Source organism: Halichoerus grypus, chromosome 2, assembly GCF_964656455.1.
Source record: "Halichoerus grypus chromosome 2, mHalGry1.hap1.1, whole genome shotgun sequence".
In the NCBI taxonomy this organism is placed as follows: Eukaryota; Metazoa; Chordata; class Mammalia; order Carnivora; family Phocidae; genus Halichoerus; species Halichoerus grypus.
In genome coordinates, this window is record NC_135713.1 from 195,625,814 (window position 1) to 195,648,185 (window position 22,372).

General features: G+C 38.9%; 1 protein-coding gene across 15 annotated transcripts in view; it reads right to left on the bottom strand.

Annotated features, from left to right (window-relative positions):
- Positions 1 to 22,372, bottom strand: part of BPTF (bromodomain PHD finger transcription factor) — a 146,955-nt gene that overhangs the window by 23,830 nt on the left and 100,753 nt on the right. For 7 of the 15 annotated variants that reach the window (XM_078065947.1, XM_078065946.1, XM_078065945.1 and 4 more), the window contains 13 exons: positions 20,144 to 20,268; positions 19,221 to 19,349; positions 17,348 to 17,498; positions 16,920 to 17,043; positions 14,768 to 15,014; positions 14,262 to 14,423; positions 13,893 to 14,044; positions 12,861 to 12,969; positions 7,587 to 7,804; positions 4,059 to 4,281; positions 2,229 to 3,142; positions 550 to 632; positions 14 to 239 (listed from right to left, as the gene is read on the bottom strand). In XM_078065947.1, coding sequence (XP_077922073.1) covers positions 14 to 239; positions 550 to 632; positions 2,229 to 3,142; positions 4,059 to 4,281; positions 7,587 to 7,804; positions 12,861 to 12,969; positions 13,893 to 14,044; positions 14,262 to 14,423; positions 14,768 to 15,014; positions 16,920 to 17,043; positions 17,348 to 17,498; positions 19,221 to 19,349; positions 20,144 to 20,268 — 2,863 coding nt within the window. The remainder of the gene's footprint in view (positions 1 to 13; positions 240 to 549; positions 633 to 2,228; positions 3,143 to 4,058; positions 4,282 to 7,586; positions 7,805 to 12,860; positions 12,970 to 13,892; positions 14,045 to 14,261; positions 14,424 to 14,767; positions 15,015 to 16,919; positions 17,044 to 17,347; positions 17,499 to 19,220; positions 19,350 to 20,143; positions 20,269 to 22,372) is intronic. The other 8 variants (XM_078065952.1, XM_078065951.1, XM_078065950.1 and 5 more) reach the window with 6 other exon arrangements.

Below are 22,372 nucleotides of genomic sequence, written 5' to 3' on the forward strand. Positions count from 1 at the left end.
AATACCTTCTTACCTGCACTTCAATCTGTAGGTCTTTGTCCAGGAGCGCTCTCTTTTTTAGTATTTCAGCTTTGAGTTGTTCTTTGTGTTTGAAGAGCAGCGCGGAGAGCTTGGTGGCATTCTGCTTGCTACGTTTCTGTTCCACGCTCTCTTCACGCTTCCGTTTTTTTGCTGCCTGTTTTTCTTCTTTATCTATCTTATCCAAAATATACTTCATCACCTGGTTACAGACAATCATTCTAGAGAGAAATACACAATCCATGTAATGCTGGGCATTTCATTCTGAAAGGCTTAAGAAATAATTTTTCTATGTCTCTATGGTTGATACACAAACTTTCTGTGACTGGAAAGCTTCAAGGAGTGATTCAAACCAGTTATGAGCAGCTAGTAGTGCCAAGGGTTCTCATTTAATGAACTTCAGCCAAGATTTAAAAAAACAAAAAAACAAAAAACCGTAAACTCAGACCTCCCGTGCGTGTGCACGCTAAAGAAGAAAGGCTGGTATACAACGAGTCCTTGTGTTCCTGGGTTATAAACATTTCTCCCTACCTTTGATTCTCTTCTCTTTCAGCTGGAGTCATGGTCTTTTTCTGCTTTAAATGTTCTATTACAGCATTATGCTTCATCACCACCTTCAGGACAGAACAAAATCCCAAAGTGCATATTTTATATAATGACTGCAAGTTGGTATACAGATAACAACAGCAGAAATCTGAGCACATGTATGTTTTCCAAAGAAACTGTAAGAATTTTATATCCTAATACAAAAGAAATTAGAGCTACAACAATATGGCCTGGGTGCTTACCGTGTACTGGGCACTGTGCTAAGTAAGCACCTGACATTACCTCAATTATTCCTCCTAACAACACTGAAAGGGATAATTTTATAAAGAGATTCTGAGACATGAAAAACTTAACTCACTTGTTTGAGATTAAATAAGTACTATAAGCTGTAATTTTTACCCAGCTATCATTCTCCAACAGCCGTACTTTTTTTAACATTACGCTCACTTTCTTGGCATCAATTTCAAATGTTTTCCCTCCTCCCCGTCCCAATTTGCAGAGAGATTAGGATAAAGACAGACATTGTAATAATTCTCAAATTGCACACTACACAGTACTAAAAGCTGGGTAATGATGCAGTTGAACATATACATGACATCAATTTATAAGAATATTACCATACACCTTTAAAATCCCTTTGCTGTTTAAAAAGTGCTTCTAATCACGTTGTAGTAGAATCATCAAACGTGCTAAGAGACCAGATCTTAATTATTCCCACCACTAAAAAGAAATGATGCTTATATGACGTAACAGAGGCGCTGACTATTGCTACAATGGCAATCCTGTTCCAAGTACCAGTGTATCAAATCAACATGTTGTACACCTTAAATTTATACAATGCTATATGTCAAGCATATCCCAATAAAAAATAGAAAGTGCTTCTACATACATGACCTCATTCAATCATTACAATAATCTTGTATGGCTGGAAAGAGAGGGAGTATTAATGAGGATATAGAGCTCAAGGGAGAGAGATGAGTTTCACAGACGGAATAGAAGACCCCGGAACTGAACACAGGTCTTATGACTTGGGAACACTTGAAATCCACACTCAAACTCCTGACTAATGCTGTTGACGCAAAGACAGTTTTCTCCAGTGATGCTACAGGATCTTATACACGGGACTTCATTTTAAGTAGAGTAATTCTAACTCCTCTGAACGGCCTTACTTCACTAAGACGCTACTGCAGGACGGCACTTTTTATTTCAGCTACGGAACAGAAGAATGTCAACCTTTTACAAAGGTGTGGTTAGAAATGCAAGTGAGTTTCCACTGCCTATAATTTGCTTGGTCTACATGCAAACTAAGGACTGACAATTGCAAAGAACTTCAAACAAAGGACTGTGACACCTGATGGGGCTTTGAGCTTAGTCAGACCTTCCAGTTTTGTATTCATAGTACTCAAACTCCTAACTCCATTCTTCCCATCTTAGTTCTCCCCGAATACAGGTAGTTCTTCTAATAAGCACTGATTGTTTACATCCAACAGAGTTCCAAGCCATGGTAATCATTCGTTATTTCTTGTCAATCCAGTGCTGCTTCTAAATTGAACCATCAATGACTTTTGTCTCATGTCGGAAACCTAACACAACCAACACTAGGTCTACTGCACAGCACAATCATTCAAGCTACTGAACATGCTGCTTTTACTTAATAACTTTACCTGTTTCTGAATGATTTCACTTTGATTAGAAGCTTGGAGAGTGTGTTCCCGCTTAATTTCTATCTGTTGCTGCTTCTTCTTTTGCTGCTGATCCCTGAGTTGCTGAACCCTCTGCAACTGCTCTTGCACACTGGCTGCCTGCACTGTAACCACATTCTGAATCTGGTGAGTCTGCACAGGACTGCTTTGCTGAATTTGCATGGGTAACTGGAGTTTGATTTGCTGGGGCACACCACCTTGCTGGGCCTGTATCTGAGCCACAACCTGCGACTGGATCTGAGACAGAACCTGGACTTGTTGCAGCTGAGGCACAGCAATGACTTGGGGCTGTGGCTGCTGTATCTGTAGCTGAGGACGGGATGGGGATGACACAGTAACTTGACTTAACGTCTGTCCTGATGAAAGAGTTTGAGTTGGAGACTGTACCTGGGGTTGTGATTGTGGCTGGCCCTGGGAAGGTATCTGAAGAGATGTATGTGGCTGAATTGGAATCGGTTGTGAGGTTGTAGTCTGACCCTGGGATTGCTGTCCAGGAGACACTTGGGATGGAGTCGATGGACGTATTCGAGTCTGTGGTGGACTTTGGACGCGAGCAGGAGACTGTCCTTGGACATTACTTTGAGGCTGACACTGTACTGCGACTTGGGGTTTGGATGACTGTGCTTGGGTGGGTTGTGCTTCAGAAGGGACATGGGATGCGACAGTTGTTTGGGTCTGAACTTCAGGCTGAGTCTGAACTTCAGGCTGAGCTGGGGACGGGGGCTGGGTTTGGGGCTGGGGCTGAGCTGAAGGCTGAGCAGTCTGTGGCTGGGCTTCTGGAGGACTCACACTCGGTGACTGAGCTGGTGGCAAGGTTTTGGCTTGTTGCACCTGTGTCGGGGATGATAATTTACTCTGTCTTTGTTCACTTGTACCTGTGAAAAAGAAAGACCAAATATTTCTGTTACTCTAGAACACAGGATCTTGGTAAAAGAAGAATCTGAAGGGGATTTTCTAAAGGTGAGAATCCCTTATTTTAGTATAGAAGATTGATGCCTTAGGGGCGCCTGGGTGGCTCAGTCGTTAAGCATCTGCCTTCGGCTCAGGTCATGATCTCAGGGTCCTGGGATCGAGCCCCACATCGGGCTCCCTGCTCGGCGGGGAGCCTGCTTCTCCCTCTCCCACTCCCCCTGCTTGTGTTCCCTCTCTCGCTGTGTCTCTGTCAAATAAATAAATAAAACCTTAAAAAAAAAAAGACTAATGTCTTAGAAATGTTCCACAGACACACTTGAGGTAGGACTCTCCTAACTGGGGAGCCGGGTCCTGCTTCAAGGCTGCCCTCTGCACACACTAACGCTCCAGAGCACTGGCTTTTAAAGCAAGGTGCAGTCTCTGGAAATCAGCCAGGACTTCTGGCATAAGGCTAATGCTAAAACCTCATTTTTCTCCTATGGCATGGTGAGGGCAGCTTTCAGGAGGAGGCTAACAAAGTGGTTCTGGACCTGCAGCTCTCAGATGTAGGCTATGAGCTAGACAGATCCACCTTCCCTGAGATTATCTGCATGACTCAATCAGTGCCTACAAAGCTGGGCAAGAAGCAAGTGTGAGCACAGTTACCATGATAGCCACTATTTTTTGCTCCCCACCCCAATTTTCTATATTTTTTTATGGGGGGATGGAGGTGCAGGGAGCCTGTAGGAACAAAAGATGCTGTGAGGCTGACCAGTCATCTCGTAAGCTCACTGGCTTGAGGCATATCCTCCCAGAGCTAAGCAGTGGGCCTCCCATCCCTCTATTAGCCCAGCCACTTGAGGAATAACGCGCAGCATTTCCGGTAACCCCGAGTTCTACCTGCTGCTGTAGTGGAAACAGTGCTGGTGGTGGTGCTGGCTGCTGCGGCCGTCGTTGCCAGAGGCGTAAAGAGGAACCGCTGAACAGTCCCGTTTGGCATGGCAGCTTGCATCAGCTGCTGGCCTGGACCCGGAAGTATGGTCACCCCTTGAGGTATCAACTGCAACTGTCCAGTCGTTTGACCTTGTCCTTGAATTACTACTGTCAAACCTTGATTGCCACCCTGTGGAAAAGAACAGACAACATGTAAACAGTGTTCAAGGCATCAATCTGTAAGTATATCACTTTTATGTTAGAAAGATCCTTTAATGTAATGAAAACATATACTTGAATGTCTACAGAACAGCACCAGAAGGAATTCAGATAAGCTAAAATAAGAATATTTATTTGGGAAGACTGCTGTTGTACAGTGGAAAAAACATGAACTAAAAATGCAGAGTTCCAGTCCAAGCTCTCCAAATGGACAGCCAGGTATCTGTCTACAAGTGACATTACTCCTCCAGATCTAAATTTCCCCAATCTATAAAGTAAGGGCGTTGAGGTGAATGACTAACGTCTCCACAAAATTCTGATTTTAAACCATATTTTAAACCATATGAATATTATATTCATATTATTTTATAATTTTCAAAGCATCTTTATATATACTGTCTGTATATTGTTTGATCTTCACAATGGACTTGTGATTTCGTGGAGTAGTGAGAGAAAATATTACTATGATCTTACCACTAATTAAAAATTCAAGGTTAGAAAGTTTAAGTCACTCGTCCAAAGTAGGAGACCAAGTTAAAGGTAAGATAAAATGAGGAGCCCAGATCTCCTGGTTTCAGTTTTTCAACATGTACCAGATTACCCATGGTGTGTGTCTCTGTGTGCACTCTAGTATAAAAAGCTTAGGGTTTAGACAGGGAATGCAAACACCAAGTCAGGAGGGTTGCTAATGCCCACATAGTTCTCAAAATGGGGACCAGGAAGTAAAAACTCTGTATGTACTACCTCTTCTGTCCAGGACTTACTAATCCAGTGACCTCAACTACCAGGGACATGGCAGAGAGTCAGAAAGCAAAGTAAAAACAACCCACCCCAAATTCCCAACAGCCAAAACTGACACCACAAAGTTCATGTACTGAACTCCATATACTTCACTCATGAGTCCCTTATTTACTCTTGCATTTCAAAAATACGTTAAGACATCAAGTGTAGTTTGAAAACTAATTATAAAGTAAACCTCTATAAAATCAGCATTCAGGTCACCATCACCAGCATCCAAGAAGCCCCCGCTGTGATCTGCTCTGATCTCCATTCCCCTGGAGGTAACCACTGTTCTCAGTGCTACCGTAGCATTGCACTTCTTCATAGTGCTACTGCGTAGGTATGGATCTTTTCTTTTTTTTTTAAGATTTATTTATTTATCTTTAGAGAGAGTGGGTGGGGGAGAGAATCTGGAGCAGACTCCCTGCTGAGTGGAGAGCCCAACACGGAGCTCAATCTCACAATCCCGAGATCACAACCTGAGTCAAAATCAAGAGTCGGACACTAAACCGACTGAGCCACCCAGACACCAGCTGTAGATCTTTATAGGGCTCTGGGTTCACAACTTCAAGAGCACCAACCATGAAGAACACGATGGGAATGACACCCCTCCAGGTAGGCAATGCAATAGCCCTGTATCCCTATACAATAGAGCTAGTTTTGCTTGTTTCTGAATTTTATGCGAATGGAATCATGTTTGTTACGTGCTCTTTTAGCTCAACAATGTGGTTTTGTGTGGCTGCAGTTTTTCATTTTCATTGCTGTAGGAATGTACCACAATTTACCTAACTGATAGTAGACAGACATCTGGGTTGTTCCCACGTTTTTACTCTTGTGAACCATGCTGCTATGAATACTCATGCTCATTACCCTGGTGCTCACATGAACAAGCACTTCGTTAGGGACTACACCTAGAAAAACTCCTGGACGTATGCACATATCCTCGACTTTGCTAGATAATGTCTAGGAGCTTTCCAAACGACTCAACCAATTTATACTACCAGCAGTCGTGCATGAAAGTTCATTTTGTTTCATGTCTTTGCCAATTCTTGATCCTGACATGTTAATTTATACCATGCTCTTATGGACATAGCTTTAATATTCATTTCCCTCATTACTAACAGAGCTCAGTACTTTTTTTGATTTTGGAATTTAGATTTCCTCTTTAAGTTTGTTTGCCTTTTTTTTTTAACTGAGCTTTGCCATTTTGCCTTCTTGATTTTTAGTTATTCTTTATGTATTTTGGATAATAGTCCTTGTTTGACTGTATTTATATCTTCTCTCATTCTTTTCACTTTTATAATGTTTGCTGAACTGAAGTTCTTATTTTTGATGTAGCTGAATTTACAAATCTTTTCCTTTACTTTTAGTGTTTTTTTTGTTTGTTTTTTTAAGTAAGAAAGCCCTTCTTTTCCTACCTTAAGTTATGAAGGTTTTCTTCTATCATGCTTTCTGAAAGTATTATAGCTTTACACTTTCACAGGTAGGACTTTTATCCTCCTGGAACTGAGTTTATGAGTGAGGTAGTGGCCTACTTTCATAGCTTCCCATATATTGTCCCAACACCATTTACTGAACAGTCTGTCCTTTTCTCAGTGACCTGCAATGATACTTCTATCGTAGAACAAGTGTCCACGTATGCACGGTCACTTTCTGCATTCTCTGCTGTGCTACTGGTCTCTCCGTCCTTGTTGTCTGTACCCTTCTGTATTAATGAGTGAGGCATCGTAAGAAGTTTTGGTATCAGGTTATCACATAGGGCAAAGCCTCTTGTTCTTCAAAAGTGTTATAGCTATTCTTTCTCCTTTGCATTTCCACATAAATTTTTAAAAATCAGCCTGTCAAGTTCCACAAAAAAAATCTCCTGGGATTTTTACAGGAACCGCATTCAATCTATTGATTACTACTAGAAGAACTGGTAACAATAATGAATCTTGCAAGAAAGCAACTTATGTACTCAAATTTTATATTTCCCATGGAAATTGGTCAACTAGTAATGTTTTGGTAGTTAAAAAGATTATCCATCTGGCTGTTTTAGTTCACAGTCTAAGGTCTAAGCACTCTAGATAACTGAAATTTATTTTATCTTGCCTTTAAGAAATATTTTTGTTCGACTCTAGGAAGCAGCCATTTCTTTAAAAAGTGCGTTATAAAGTTCTGAGAGTAAGTACATGGCTTTGTTTTGTTTTGTTTTTTAAATATATTTGGGGGGGCAGGGGGAGGGGCAGAGGGAGGAGAGAAAGAATCTCAAGGAGACTCCCCACTGAGCGTGGAGCCTGACCCAGGAATCAATCTCACGACCCTGAGATCATGACCTGAGCCAAAACCAAGAGCTGGACGCTTAACCGACTGAGTCACCCAGGTGCCCTAAGTACATGTTTTTAAACTTACTCCAAGAATAAATAAATGATCACCTCTAAAGTTAAAATGAAGAATGTTAACTAAGTGGAATTAAAAGCTTAAAAAAAAAAGTTAAAATGAAGTTGCATTACTTACGTGGCCCTGTGTTAACTGAGTGAGCTGAGCCATGGTAAGCTTCACCTGTCCCTGTTGGGGGCGAGGGGACTGTGAGGTTGAAGACTGCAGATTTGTGCTGGATGCTCCCGAAGTTAATCCTTTCTGCCCAGGGGTCGAGGAAACCGCACTCGGGGCAGAGACTGCGGTGGAGACAGGCTGCCCTCTAATGATCTGAGTCACCACTTGTTGAGGAGTACCTACACACACGGCAGAGCGCTATGAATGCTTATATGCCCTGAAGCAGTATTCTGAGTTGAAATATTGTCCAACACATCAGATGAATGTATGCTTTTCAATTTTCACGAAGACCGATGTGATGCTGTCAGCCCAAGGATGCACTCAGACATATACCCACACCCAGAGTTCCACCTGGTTGTCAGTGAACCTGTTTTCGCTCGGCTCACTGACAACCATCCCCTAGTTCTTGCTATCTGCAGTAGAGTGAAAACACAATCAAGATTCTTCCCACAAGTCTAAAGCTAAAATGACAATAGGGAAGACTGAAGAAAAAATACATAATAAAGAGCCATTTTATAAGGCTGCCTTTCCTTTGGAATATTTAAAATAAGAAGATAATCTAATGTATAATGAATTCATATGAACTTCATATGAATTTTAAACGTAACAAACAGAATAGGACTATTCTGAACCAATTATGTTTATAAATGAGCTTTTCTTATAGCTTTTCACCAGATAGTTAGGGAGAACCATGAGGTCAAGGATCACTTTATCCTCAACATCAGGGCAAAATGATCAAAGAATACTTCTATAGTTCATTGTTCAATATCTACTGAATGAATGAATTTAAATTAGAATGGCTCTACAGTCTTCTAAAAACTTTCACCCTCATTTAACTTGCTGAAACTAGAAGACAAAACAGGTGGAATTTTTCCCTTGTGGAATAATTGCTAAGAGTAATTATTTGGTAGCTAATTTTACATTTACAATGTCCTAATTCGTTATTAATTAGTGAGTACCATCACATTTCTGAAGTTTTATATTCATTTTTTTTTCCATTGCTGAGTACATATATATTTCTGTACATATACACAGATATTTCTTTTAATGAATGGTGTTTATGTGTAACATTGCAAGTCTTGACCCATTCAGAATACCTTCCCCTTTTATCCTTTTTTAAATAATGCCATAGTGAAATCCCTGTTTATAAATTTTTATGCACTTCTGGTTATTTCCTTAAAATAAACTCCCCCCAGTATTACTGGGTTTCTAACGGGAACACAGTACTAAATTGAATTTTATATAGGTTATACCAACTCACACTCTCACCATCACTGAGTTTCTATTTCACTGAACCCTTGCCAACCATAGGTACTATCACTAAAGTACAATATTCCAGCAATTAGAAATGGTATGACAGCATCATGGTCTCTGGATTTCTTCAATTACTATAGAGGGTCAGCATTTAAACCCGTGTCAAGTCATTATGCTTAATCTGTGAACTCTCTCTCCACACTCTTCCCATTTCTCTTTTCCTACTTATTTATAGGTGCTTTTTACAGATTAAGATAAAAATTACAACTATGTATTGTTTCTACTTTGCATTCTGCCTTTTATTTCTTTTTACATATCAAAGTTTTTTTTTTTTTTTTTTTTTAACATGTATGTGTGTGTTTCTTGTTCTGGCTTCAATTACTTCTTTTAAATTTTCCTGCATTCTCTAATCAGATATGTCTTCCCAAATATGTTCTTAGTCATGGTATGTGTTGGCAGAGGTCTGCCCCACCACCAAAACTATAAACTGATTATTCCAGTATCATTTGCTGTTAAGTCCAGTCTTTCCTTCCTAATTCAAAATGACACCTTCGTCACACTGCAAATTCTCACATATAATGCCTCTTTAGTTGCTTCTATCGATCTAGTTTCCTCTGGTGTCACAGTGCTAATTCTGGTGGGGTACAACACGCTCTAACAACTGGCAGTGCATTTGCCATCATTACTCTTATCTTCTAAACTTTTCTCAATTAATCTCTTCCATTTATTCTTAAGATGAACCAAAAAAAAAAAAAAAATTACATCATATGAAGTCAAGTGCCTTAATTTGAGAACTTCTGGACCCCACGTTATGTCCTTGTACTGCAGTTCGAGGAACAATGCATGAAAAATTACTTTAGTTGATTCCCTGGTACTGATATGATGCCATCATAAACAAAGATGGATTAAAGGGTTAGTGCTGCTCATTCAGATGATCCCCAACACGTACATGTTAATTTGAGATGATCACCAAAATGTAAATTCAAAAATTGAAAAATTTTTATTACATCCAGGAAGTCTGTGGATTCAGTTTTGGGAAAGGCTAGTGTGGTGGTAGGAACAGGATAAGCTGAGCTACACATAATCAGAGACACACCCCACATCCACCCACCCTCCAGCTCTCTGGCCACAACTCCTAGAATTCCACACCTTCACTGGGCCCCACCAGACCCACTGGCCACCTGGAGACACACTCGTATGTGTAACTGTGGATTCACATCACGCAAGTCAAACACATAACTAAAACTACATAAGGCAATACGGAACAAAGGCTCTGTATCTTGCAATCACCAATTTTTTTCAGTTTTGTAAGTATATTACCATTTGTCATCTATAATTTTTTTTCTCATTTACATTACATTACACTTTTATTGTTCCCTTTAGTTACCTGACAGCTATTTTTAAACAGTAATAGATACTAAATTAATAGTAAAAGTAATAGATACTAAATTAACCAATTGTCCCTGCAGCATTAAGTGAAATAATGGATCATACTTTCTCTTCTGGGGTAAATCCTGTTTAGACTTTAGAAAATTGCCTTTATTTAAATAAAAAAACAAGACGGTGCTTTATTTCATATTAGAACTGTGCTAAAATTGTAAAATGAATGGAAAAGATTTAATCTTTTCTTTGCCCTATGCCCTGGAACTTTTTTTTATAAGAAGAAAATTGCTTCCTAATCATTTCAAAGAATTTTACCCATAAAACCATGAGGTCTGGATTTTTTTGTGGGAAATACTATGGCAACTTTCCAAATTTCTTTCCTTGATATGAGTCATTGAGACTTGAAATTTATAAGCATAGTATATACTTAGGCCTCATTATTCAAACAGATTTAGTTCCTGAGTATGGGGTGTGAGAATCCTCCAATGTCTTACTATAAGAATTCCTATACACAATTCTCTTTTGATTAAAAAAAGTTCATTCTATGGGGCGCCTGGGTGGCTCAGTCGGTTAAGCATTTGACTTTGGCTCAGGTCATAATCTTGGGGTCCTGGGATCTGGCCCTGCATCAGGCTCCCCGCTCAGCTGGGAGTCTACTTGTCCCTCTCCCTTTGCTCATGTTCTCTCTCTCTAATATATAAATAAAATCTTTTAAAAGAAAAGTTCATTCTATTTTTATAGCACTTTCTCATCACTAATTTTGTAAACTAGCATTTTGTTCCCATTTCTCAAGAGTAGACTTGCAAAAGAATGGTTTATTTTAATAACATTTGCCCTTTTCTCTCTCTTTTAAGATTTTATTTTTAAGTAATCTCTATACCCAACATGAGGCTTAAACTCTCAACTCCCAGATCAAGAGTCACATGCTCTATCAACCAAGCCAGCCAGGCACCCGCCCTTTTCTGTTTTCTAATTATTACTTGTATTTTTATTTTATTTCCTCCTGTTTTCTTTAAGACTTGTTTTATATATTTTGCTAACTACTGATTAAGACTTAAGAATATGCGGGGGCACCTGGGTGGCTCAGTTGTTGGGCGTTTGCCTTCAGCTCAGGTCATGATCCTGGGGTCCTGGGATCAAGCCCCGCATCGGGCTCCCTGCTTGGCTTCCGGGAAGCCTGCTTCTCCCTCTCTCTCTCCCCCTGCTTGTGTTCCCTCTCTCGCTGTGTCTCTCTCTGTCAAATAAATAAAATCTTTAAAAAAAAAAAAAAAGACTTAAGAATATGGGGTTTTGGTCTGTTTTATCCTCCAGTGTATTTCAACTGCCTGGAGTAGGTGCTCGAATATTTACTGAATAAATTTGTCTCTGAGTCCAGCTTTGGCAGCATGACTTAGCTGCTACTTGATAATCTGCTTGAACCTATGCATTTGATGTTCCCTTAACTCAAAAGTTACTTATGAGAACATATGTTTTAAAATTTTCAAGCAAGTAAAAATTAGTAGAATAACTTAATATTAACTTCTAGCTTTACTACACAGAATGTGGCCTATACACATTCTACTTTTTGGAAGGAATTCATCAGGTTTTCCCTGACTCATTATGTGACCATTTTTGTATAAAGAGCCCATATATATTTAAAACCAATGTGTGTTCCTGAAGGTTTAACAGCTGACACAGCCTGTTTCTAGTCTACTATGCTTCTGTTGATCCCTCCTTGATATCAAATAGTTTTTGCTTTAAACACTCCAATGAAATCTTATTTGGTTCTTTTTTTTTTTTTTAAAGATTTTATTTTTAAGTAATCTCTACACGTAATGTGGGGCTTGAACCCACAACTCCAAGATCAAGAGTCACAACATGCTCCACCAACTAAGCCAGTCAGGCGCCCCTTATTTGGTTCTTAGAGATTCCAAACTGCATCTTCATTGCAACTTTTTATCTTTAAGACAATGTAAAAATCATTGACTTTTGCTCTGTTCAATATTAGTAAGATAATTTTTGTCCTCCCCACCCATACCCCATATCTCCCCTCTTTCTTACTTTCTATTTTTGGTCTTTATTTCATGTATCTTTGCCCATCTTTTTATTAACCTTTTGTGGTAACTCAACTTTAGATATGTTTCTTATTACTGTACAGTTGGATTTTTTTTGTTCTATCTTTACAGGATTCAAATTTTAAATATGGGAACTTTAACCTATTCACATGAACGAAGGGCTGATAATGCCTTTGTAAGCTTTTTTTATGTTTTCCGTTTAAATCCTTCTTAGCTGTTTCCTTGACTTTGTCTGTCTTTTGCCACACAGACTGTTGTCTTTACTCATTCTCTTTACTCCAATGATTTGAATTAATATATATTCTATTTATTAGAGGTTTTGAAAAATTTTTATTAAGCATGCTTGGATCTACTACTCCCTTACTGGCAATGCCAGAAATGAAATAATATGGATGTACCCCAAAATGGATTAGAAATTTAGTATGCTTTGAAGTATTCATTCAAATCGGTATTTTTTAGTATGTAGAGTAGCAAATACGGAGTATTACAGATTTCCCAGACTGGGTATTGAGAAGAAAAATGAAAATGCTGGAGGGATGAATACCTGGCTGTACCATCACAGGTGTTCGAATAATTGCCTTTCCTAGTGTTGACTGTTGGAGTGGTGTTCTAATCACCGTCATACCAGGGCGGATCTGAGGCCCTGTGATTACCTATAAATGACACAAAGGACAATGAATTAAAATGTTTTTAAGACTAAAAGCATGATGGACTTAGAACACAGATCTTTAAACATTCTCTATTGATAAAAAGGTCTACAGAAATGACAAAGGCTCTTGGACATTACATTTTAAATTACATTAAGCATCAGCTTAAAGATGGGAGTTCTGAGGGGAGACAATTTAATTCAAATGAGATCATATGAAATTCCTTGTCACTGGATACCAAGTAGAGCTTTATAGACTAGAAGGAAGGGACAAGACTCAGTGAAGCTCTGTTCTATAACCACCATGGCTGCCCACAGGAAAATGTTGAGTCCTATTTTCCCTGAGGTCCAATACATATCTGTCACCCACAGAATATAATAGTAAGATCAGAAACCCAATGTTCTTTCATGTTTTTAGAGGAGAGACTACAGAGCATATTAATTTTCAGTCTTATAATTAGGTTTAGAACATTTTCAAGTCTACAAAACTTCAAACTTTTTTCCATGATACCAGAGCCACAGAAATGATGTATCTAATATGTGTGCATATCAGCTGATAACAAACTAGTTATAATGCCGTGGATTCTATTTTCATTCTACTTCTTAGTTGCACAGCAAGTTTCCCTGGGGCTCCAATGCTGCCCATTGTTTCATATGAAGGAATTTTCTTTACAAAATCCTAGAAAGCATTAATTTGACTCATAACGTATACGAATATGCTATTAACTAAATGTTAAAAATTAACATTTAGCATGATTCATGCTTAGAAATAGAAAAGATTTTTTAAAAAAAATCAGTACTTCGTCTCAGATTAAGTAAAAAGCAAAGGAATATTAGAAGCTGGATTAATACTGGAAGAGGCCGTTCTAAAAACTTCAACTTGGTGTGCGTAACACTTCAAAACAAAATAAGCCTGTAAAGAATTCTTACTTGTGAAGTGCTTGTGGTTCCTCCAGAGCCTGAGGTATTGGGCCTGATTGTGACTGTTGCCGTCCTGGGCTGGAATGAAGTAAAGGTCTGCTGGCTTGTACCTGTACTTGATGGAATGATACCCAGGACTTTCTGCTGTACTTGAACAACGCCTTAAAAAAAGATGAAGAAGTCATTAACAACTGCCCCTTTAATAAAAAGCATCAGGTGTTGCTGGGTTTCTGAGGAGGAACTACGTGTGGCAGGGTTTTATAGTGGGCTACATAGAATGTGAGATCCGAGGACTGAAATCAGTGAAAAGGAAATGAAAAATAATGGCGACAGTATGATCTGGCAAATGTGAATTAAAACTCTTCACATTTCCCTTACCTCCTTGTGTTGCTGGCACATTTACAGCGACAATCTTGCTGTTTGCAGGAAGTGGCAGTTTGGTAATTACTTTTCCTGCCATAGTGACTGGATTGCCTGTAATTTGGAACGTCTGACCTGTGCTGGCAATGCTTGTAGCAGATGTGGCAGCTGTGCTGGTGGCTAATGGGGTATAAGACATTTAATAAGCTTTAGATTTAAAATAACCAGCAACGTAGTGACTTATAGGAAGGGCACCAATGCATGAAATGTGGCTCATTTTGTATTTTTAAGACAAACATTCCTCTCCACTCAAAGTAAGTGAACTATGTAAATGTTGAAAGTGAAATAATGTAAGAGAGGAGTTTCGCTAATGTAATAATTATATCATTTGTAACAAACCAACTGTTGCAGCTTGTTTGCTCAATCAGCTGCAGAAGAAAAACAATTTTCTAAAGAAATGTTTCATTTCAGTAAAGGAATGACATTTCTTTTCCCTGAATGAAAGTATAATAACAGTTATGTACCTGAATTTGACTGGCCTTGCTTAACCCACGTAGCAAAGGTCTGATGGAAGTTCTTGTTTTGCTGGAATGTTACAGTGGCTGGAGATCCAACTTTAGTAGTGAGAACCATTTTAGTTCCAGTTGTAACTGAGCCACTTATGGGGGCCACCATAACTTTTTGTGCTGGAGAAATGGTACTAGTTGTACTGTTTGGTGGGGAAGTGGTGGAAGCTGCAATTACTGTAGGCTTCTGCTGTTCCAATCGTTTCTAGAAAAGCCAGGGAGAGAACACATGAACCAGAAGAGTTCTAAATAAAAACAATACCATTCTGCAAGAAGTCCAGCCATAATTTCTCCAAATCTAACTGCATCAAATTTCTAAAATATTTCTGAAAATATATCCATATAAATTTGCCCTTAATTTCCTGAAGAAGGCCATTTTGTTACGACTACACCACAGCCTGCACAAATGTCCAAGCTTCCAGACTGCAGATAAGAGAGACACGGGTAGTCTCACTGGAGACAGGAACACCTTGCTGCTCAGGGGCAGAATTTAGAGCACAGAGCGAATGATAGAACTGTAAAAGGTTTCTGGTTTACTGTAATGTTAACTTATCCAATTATAAAAAACATGTAAATATTTAAATAATCACTATTCCAGTTGACAAACAGGTAAGCAAGCTGAAAGTTATAATAAAATATCTTTTCTAAACTTCTTATACTACTCAGTTCAAAACTCTTACAGAAAAATATTTTAGACTATTTTATGCAGAGAGGTATAAGCTGATCAGACGACAGGGTTTTTAAAGACAATCTGTGCATCTTGTATCATAGATTGCTAACATTTCCTGACCGACACGACGACGTAAGCTTCCACATGTAAGAACAAGAGGCAGCACTGATTTCAAACCTCGTGCAAATGCTTTATCATCATTATCTTATTTAATGCTCAGACCAACCCAATAAAGTTACTGGTATTGTAACTTAAAGATGACAAAACTGAGACTCAGAGAGACTGTAAATGGCCTGGACAGAGCTAGTTAGTGGTGGGGCTGAGATGTGTACCAAGATAAAACTGTAATGCTGAACTATCTCCTGCCGTGACATCACAGACAATCTATGTAGGATTGCTTTTGTACACATCCAGTACGCCTGAATATAATGTGAGGTATTTCCCATAGTTTCTCATTCCTCAGAAGAAAAGGAGTTTAGTTTTGGATACTCAGAGATGTCATCTGACTGAAATCAGTTTTAAAAAGGTGGGGGAGGGGGAAAGACAAAGAAACGGAACACATATTTAGTAGTTATTTCCTGAGGGTATGCCTTCAAAATTGGAAATGTTGACTGTATTTGTAAATAAGCATTTTAAATAAATTTTTAAAAGTAAAACATTAGGTTTCACTATAGAGATGACAAAAACACATCCATAAAATGAAAAACAAAACAACTAGTTAGTTTTTCTCTAAATGGACAGATAGACATGAAAAAATCCAAAAGTGTAGTTATCTCAAACTTTGACGTAAGGGAAGGCAATGACCTACAGTACACCAAAGTAAAAGATGCATAAAAATTTAAAGGAATGTTTTATAAAATGTGAGAGGAAAAAAGCAGTTTGAAATGAATATTTTGGTTGACATAATATGTAATTTTTAAATACTTACATGTAACTAAGTTAGTGATACTCTAAGTAGACCTTTATTGATTTCACCTATATCCTAAAAGTTTACATATTTAAGTTGGCTAAAAACTTTTATAGTATTTTCTCAAGAGAAAAAAGGGGGAATCATCCTTTATGTGAACCCCTAATATTCAGGCACATACAGTACATCATTTATAGTGTGGAAATGCAAAGAAACCATCAGTAGCTTTATGATCCTCAATTATAACAAACTCCTAAGAGTTTTAGTACAATTTGCTTTTTCATGGCCTATAGAGATATTATAGATTGGAACTTGGTAGGAAAACATTATCTTTGAAAATTACCCACAAACACCTCAAGCTAATGTAACAATGTGTGCCAACGATATTTTAGTAACAACAAACACTTACCCACTGAATTCTAGAGATAATAAATAAAACCACATGAATATATCGTTATTGTGCTTTTGGTGTGCATGAATTTGGCTAAAAATGTCAATTCGCTGCCAGGTGGGCCTAGTACCAACTCCCCCACCTGCTGGACAGCCAAGTGCTGCTGTTTGAGGTGAGCCTCCATGTGGGCCTTGAAGTCCTCTGCCTTCTTCTGTTCACTAACCTTAGCCTGTTGCTCAACTGCTTGTGCCTTTTCTTTCTCCACTCTGCAGGGGAAAAAAAAAGGAGGAATTTTATCAGAAACTACACTATTAGACAACTGGTATCAAATATTAAGTGAAATCTGGTCGACTTTAATATTATAAAAAGATACAAAATTATTTCTGCTTAAAAACAATAAATGTAAGATAATTAGAAACTGACAAATGGATAAAACACATTAAAATTAGAAACAAGACTTTAACAAATGATCTATAGCTAGCACTTAAAATCAAGAGGTGAAATAAAATTAACTAGGATATACTGAAGTTAAGCTTCAAACATCTGATTACATGTAAACCATTTCCTTACCTTTCAGCAAACGCCCTGATCTCCCACAATTCCAACTCTTCCTCTGCTACCCAAGTTTCGATAATAACAGGGCCAGTTTGCTTGGGCGTTTCTGGTCTCTTTGGCCGTAATGCACTTGATCGAAGGCCTTTCCTCTGAGGTGTAGGTGTTTCTTTGGAAAAGAAATCAGAGCATTTTAAGCAAATATAGCTTCTAAAATTACAATACTTCTGGCATCTCCTCTTAGATCATGAAAAACAGGAGTTGGCAAACTTTTTCTTAAAGGGCCAGATGGTAAATACTTTACACTACGCAGGACAGATGGTCTCTGTTACAACTATTCAGCTGTGCCTCTGTATCATGAAAAGAGCCAGAAACAATACATAAGTGAGTATGTATGGTTGTGTTCCAATCAAACTTTATTAACAAAACCAGGTGGTGGGTCAAAGCTCATGGGCCAGGTTTGCTGGCCCCTGATATAAAAGGCCTGTAAGCCTTTACCCAGCCTGTTCCATCTGCCCGTAACACTACTCCTAGGCTCCGTCCCCCTCACTTGACTAACGTCTATTTATCCTTCACACACCGACATGGATACATGTCCTTCAAGAAGCCTAGTGCATTCTTCCCACACAGTTGGGCTGGGGGTCCTTGGCATGTACTATTCTGGCAATGTGTATTTTCCATCACAGCACTGAGAAGGGGGATTTGGAAGTTGCCCATGTAAAGAAGGGATCTGAAACTATTAAGCAGAGGTGAAATCTCCTAATGGTAAGATTTTAAAAATAAAAAGTATTATTGCACATATGAAATAAAATTATTGATTTTAAACTGTATCTCTTGAGTCCGGTCACCTCACTGAACTCTTTTTAGCATTAACAGTTTTGATTCTCGTTATAGAAGTATAATCCTATAACCTTTTCTTTGCTTCTGTGAGAATAGGGGCTGAACCCCCTTCTTCCATGTATTTGCTGTCTAGTGCTTATCATGTAGTTGCTCTATAAATGTTTACTGAATCACACTCTTTATGCCTCTTAGATTATTTCTACCCTGAGAACTCAAGTATTTCACAACAGCTTTAACCCTTGAATCAAGAGATGGTCAGTGATCACTTATGTGTCATATTCTGCAGCAGGTGTCAGGACAACAAACTAGACAGACTCAGGAGCTGCCTTCTTGGAGCTGACAGTCTGGTGTCAATCACTGCTCCACAGCTTAATTATAAGAGGTATTATTATTCTTTAAGACTTATTTATTTTGAGAGAGAGAGAGCTCACACGCACGCACGAGTACAAGCGGGTGGAGGGGCAGAGGGAGAGAATCTTTCAAGCACACTTCCTGCTGAGCTACAGCCTGACATGGGGCTTGATCCCACAACCCATGAGATCGTGACCTGAGCCAAAACCAAGTCAGACACTCAACCAACTGAGCCACCCAGGTGCCCCTATAAGAGGTATTATTATACTTCTCTGTACCCTCCCTGTGCTTGGAACAATGCCTATAGATATGTGTGTCTAGTGAAATCCTGTTAGGGTTTATTACTTAAATATCATTTTAAAAAATATAATAGATTGTAATGAAAAGATCTCTTTTTCAAAAGTGGAATAAAGAGTTAAGGAAACAATTATAATCAAATTTTTTAAAAAGATTTTATTTATTTGTCAGAGAGAGAGAGTACAAGCAGGGGGAGTGGCAAGCAGAGAGAGAGAAGCAGGCTCCCCGCTGAGCAAGGAGCCTGATGCAGGACTGATCCCAGGACCCTGGGATCATGACCTGAGCTGAAGGCAGACACTTAACTGACTGAGCCACCCAGGTGTCCCTATAATCAAATTTTAATTCATAAAAGATATGGTTAATAGGTCAATAACAAAAGAACAGAATTCTTTGTATTCCTTACCTTTTGGTGCTTCTGGAACTCCAATGGGGCAAATGATTTTCCGGATACAATATTCAGATCGAATGCCATAAGGACCAACATCTCGCCTTTTAATTATCTCTGTTGTTGTGATTTCAGTTTCAGATGTTTCTATGGTGATTTAATCCACATAATATTAATAACCACCTAAAATATTCAGAGACTCAAAAGGTACAACATCTGGTGCTTTAAAAAGGAGACACACATGGAATAAACTTTTGAAAACAATTGATTAATTAATGACTTTAGGGTCACTGCTAGAGTGCAATAATACTTTCTTCCTCAGTGAAAATTTCTAAACTGAGCAAAATGCTATTTGGGGGCAGCTTAGTTTCTGGCGGCAAAACAGTCAAAATAATAAGAGTAGAAAGAAGCAGCAAGCATAGGGTTCCAGATGTCCCAGTTTAAATGACTTATACTCTACAATAATAAAGATCTTTTTTTAAAAAAAGATTTATTTTTTGAGACTGAGCGTGCGCACACGCGCAAGTGAGTGAGCATGGGGGGTTGTGGGGGTTGGGGGTGGGGTAGGGAGGGAGAGATAGAGTCTCAAGCAGATTCTCTGCTGAGCATGGAGCCCAAGGCAGGGCTCAATCTCACAACCCCAAGATCATGACCTGAGCCAAAATCAAGAGTCAGACGCTTAACCGACTGGGCCACCCAGGTGCCCCAACAAAGATCCTTTAAAAATTCAGACTGGTTCACACATAAGTGACTCACCTTATAATCTGACCCCCCTTCCCTGTCCCCAGGATCTTACAGCATGTGCTGCCCAACTTTAGCAAGCTGTATTTTTATACATAAGTGTTATATTTTAATAAATAACAGAAATGCTTAAAATTAAGTGAACTGTCAAGTGATTTTTTTCTCTTTTCAACTTAAACTAGAAAATAGGAAACCCTTACCTGTCCGCGTAGTCCCTCCTCCTGGAGGTGCCTTGGCCGCCATGTCATCCCATCTCAGGCTTGCCCACAGTAACCGTAACATAAGGCTCACTCCAGCTAAGGACTTTACAGTCTGAAGTCTATACCTGAAAGAAAAACCCAAGAAAAACTACATATGTATTGTGTAGTACACACACACGCACACACACCTTCTATTATTAAACCAAAGGGCTGTATCTTGTCTTCATTATGATTTTAATAATTATAATAGGATTTTGTAAGCACTGTGGCTATTATACACCCCTTAATAACTTTTTTGTTCCTAGGCATAACATGCATCTAACAACTTAAAAAGGGTCTGTAGTCACTTCAAATACCATATAAATTTGTAAAATGAGCATGTTTCATTTTAAGACTGACATGGCAAGAATTTATGAAGATTTTATACATTTAGCCTAATTCCAAAATATGTGTTAGAGAAATTACAAAGGAGAACAAATATAGAGAAATAACTGTGTTACTAAAGATGATAAAGGTTTTGAAGAAGGATAAAATCTTAACTGATTGATTTGTGCTGAAACAAACTGCAATTGTTTAAATTTTCTCAAAACACAAAACAGAAAAAAAAAAAAAAAAAAAGACCCCCCCCCCCTACAAATCCAATAAGGCCTTTCCAAATGGACAGAAATTTTGTATCCAAATGGTGGTTCTGCAAAACATGAACTACCGGATGATGAATACCTGCTAATACTAATAAACACTAACCACATTAGAATAATAGTTGGTAGAATTCTACAATATAATCAGTAATAAAAAAGGACAATACTAGATTAGTTACTGATCAGGAGACAAAGGAATCTCTGTGTTCAGGTTTTTTCTAAGCATTGGGTGCAGTTATTGAACATTTTAGATACTCTTTTAAAAATAATATTAAAGATATATTTCAGAATGAATTTATAACTGCAATGAATATTATGTCCCGAGATGGAACTAACCATAAAATACTGTAAAGCAGCCCTAAGGGTATCAATTCTCTATTAGTGTGGTCTTTGTGTAATTAAACTCTGTTGACATTTCCATGTACTTAAATAAATATCCTGATTAATAGAGTATACAGAAAAATCTACACAACTAAAATAATTTCCTCCTCTAACAGAGGTAGAAGGTAAACCTTAAGACAATTTGTATTTGAGAGGCAATGCTTTCTATTCTAAACATTAAGCTGGGAAAATGAACAATGTGAGAAAGGGAAACACTCCAACCAAAAAGTTGCAGCAGCTTCTTAAATTCCCATCTCCGCCTGTGACACCAGGATTTCCTTTGTTGTGCTGTCGCCCTGTGAATCCTCTGACCTGGACAGAACAATTCTTAAATGGGAAGGTGAATGTTATCCAGTGCAGGGATGTCCTGAGAAGGGGGTGGAAAGTACGTGTCACTTTCAGACCACACCCTATAGAAATGCATAGGGAACTCTGGATGCCAAATGGTTATGTATGTGGGAAGAGAAATGTTTCTCATTCTCTCTCTTCTTCCTCAGATTACTCTCTACAACTTCAATGCATCTCTATATTTTGCAATGGAAATACCACAGCAGGGACACACACCAAAAGCCTGTTCATTCACGTATTCGTTCAAAAAATACTTGAGTGCCTTCTATGTGTGTTAGACTAACTGAAAGGAGCTGGAGACAGGGAAATAAATCATAATCTGTTCTCGCATCCTCAGGAGCTGTACCAGAGATAAGTGCGAGGGGCCCCTGACTCGGCTCTGGGATGGGGAGCAGAGCTTAGCTTGAGTCTCAAAGGACAAAGATGCGGAGGTGGCTACACTAGGGCAAGGGGCATACATATGCTCGGGAGGAAAGTGTACCACAGCACACTCTTCTTCCCAGAAACCACATCTGGTGTGCTCTGACTGGAGGGAAGGGGTGTGGAAGCGCAGCAAGAGAGGAAGCCGGCACGAGAGAGGACTGCAGAGTCTGAATGTGCTGCACCAAATGGGAGGACAAAAGAGCCTTGGAGGTGAGTGGTATGAAGGCTTCTGAAACGCATCCAGTATAGGATGGGTTGTAAAGGGAAGTACTTCTCACAGACATGGTGCACAGGTGACGAGCTCACCGCCTGCCACCCCCCAGCCCTGCAGTTGTAGTTAACACTCTGAAGGCTGCTCAGCTCAGTCAGAATATTCACAGAATAGATCTGCCTTTTGGGAGAATGGTTTGGGCAGCACTGTGGAGGCAACTACTGGTTC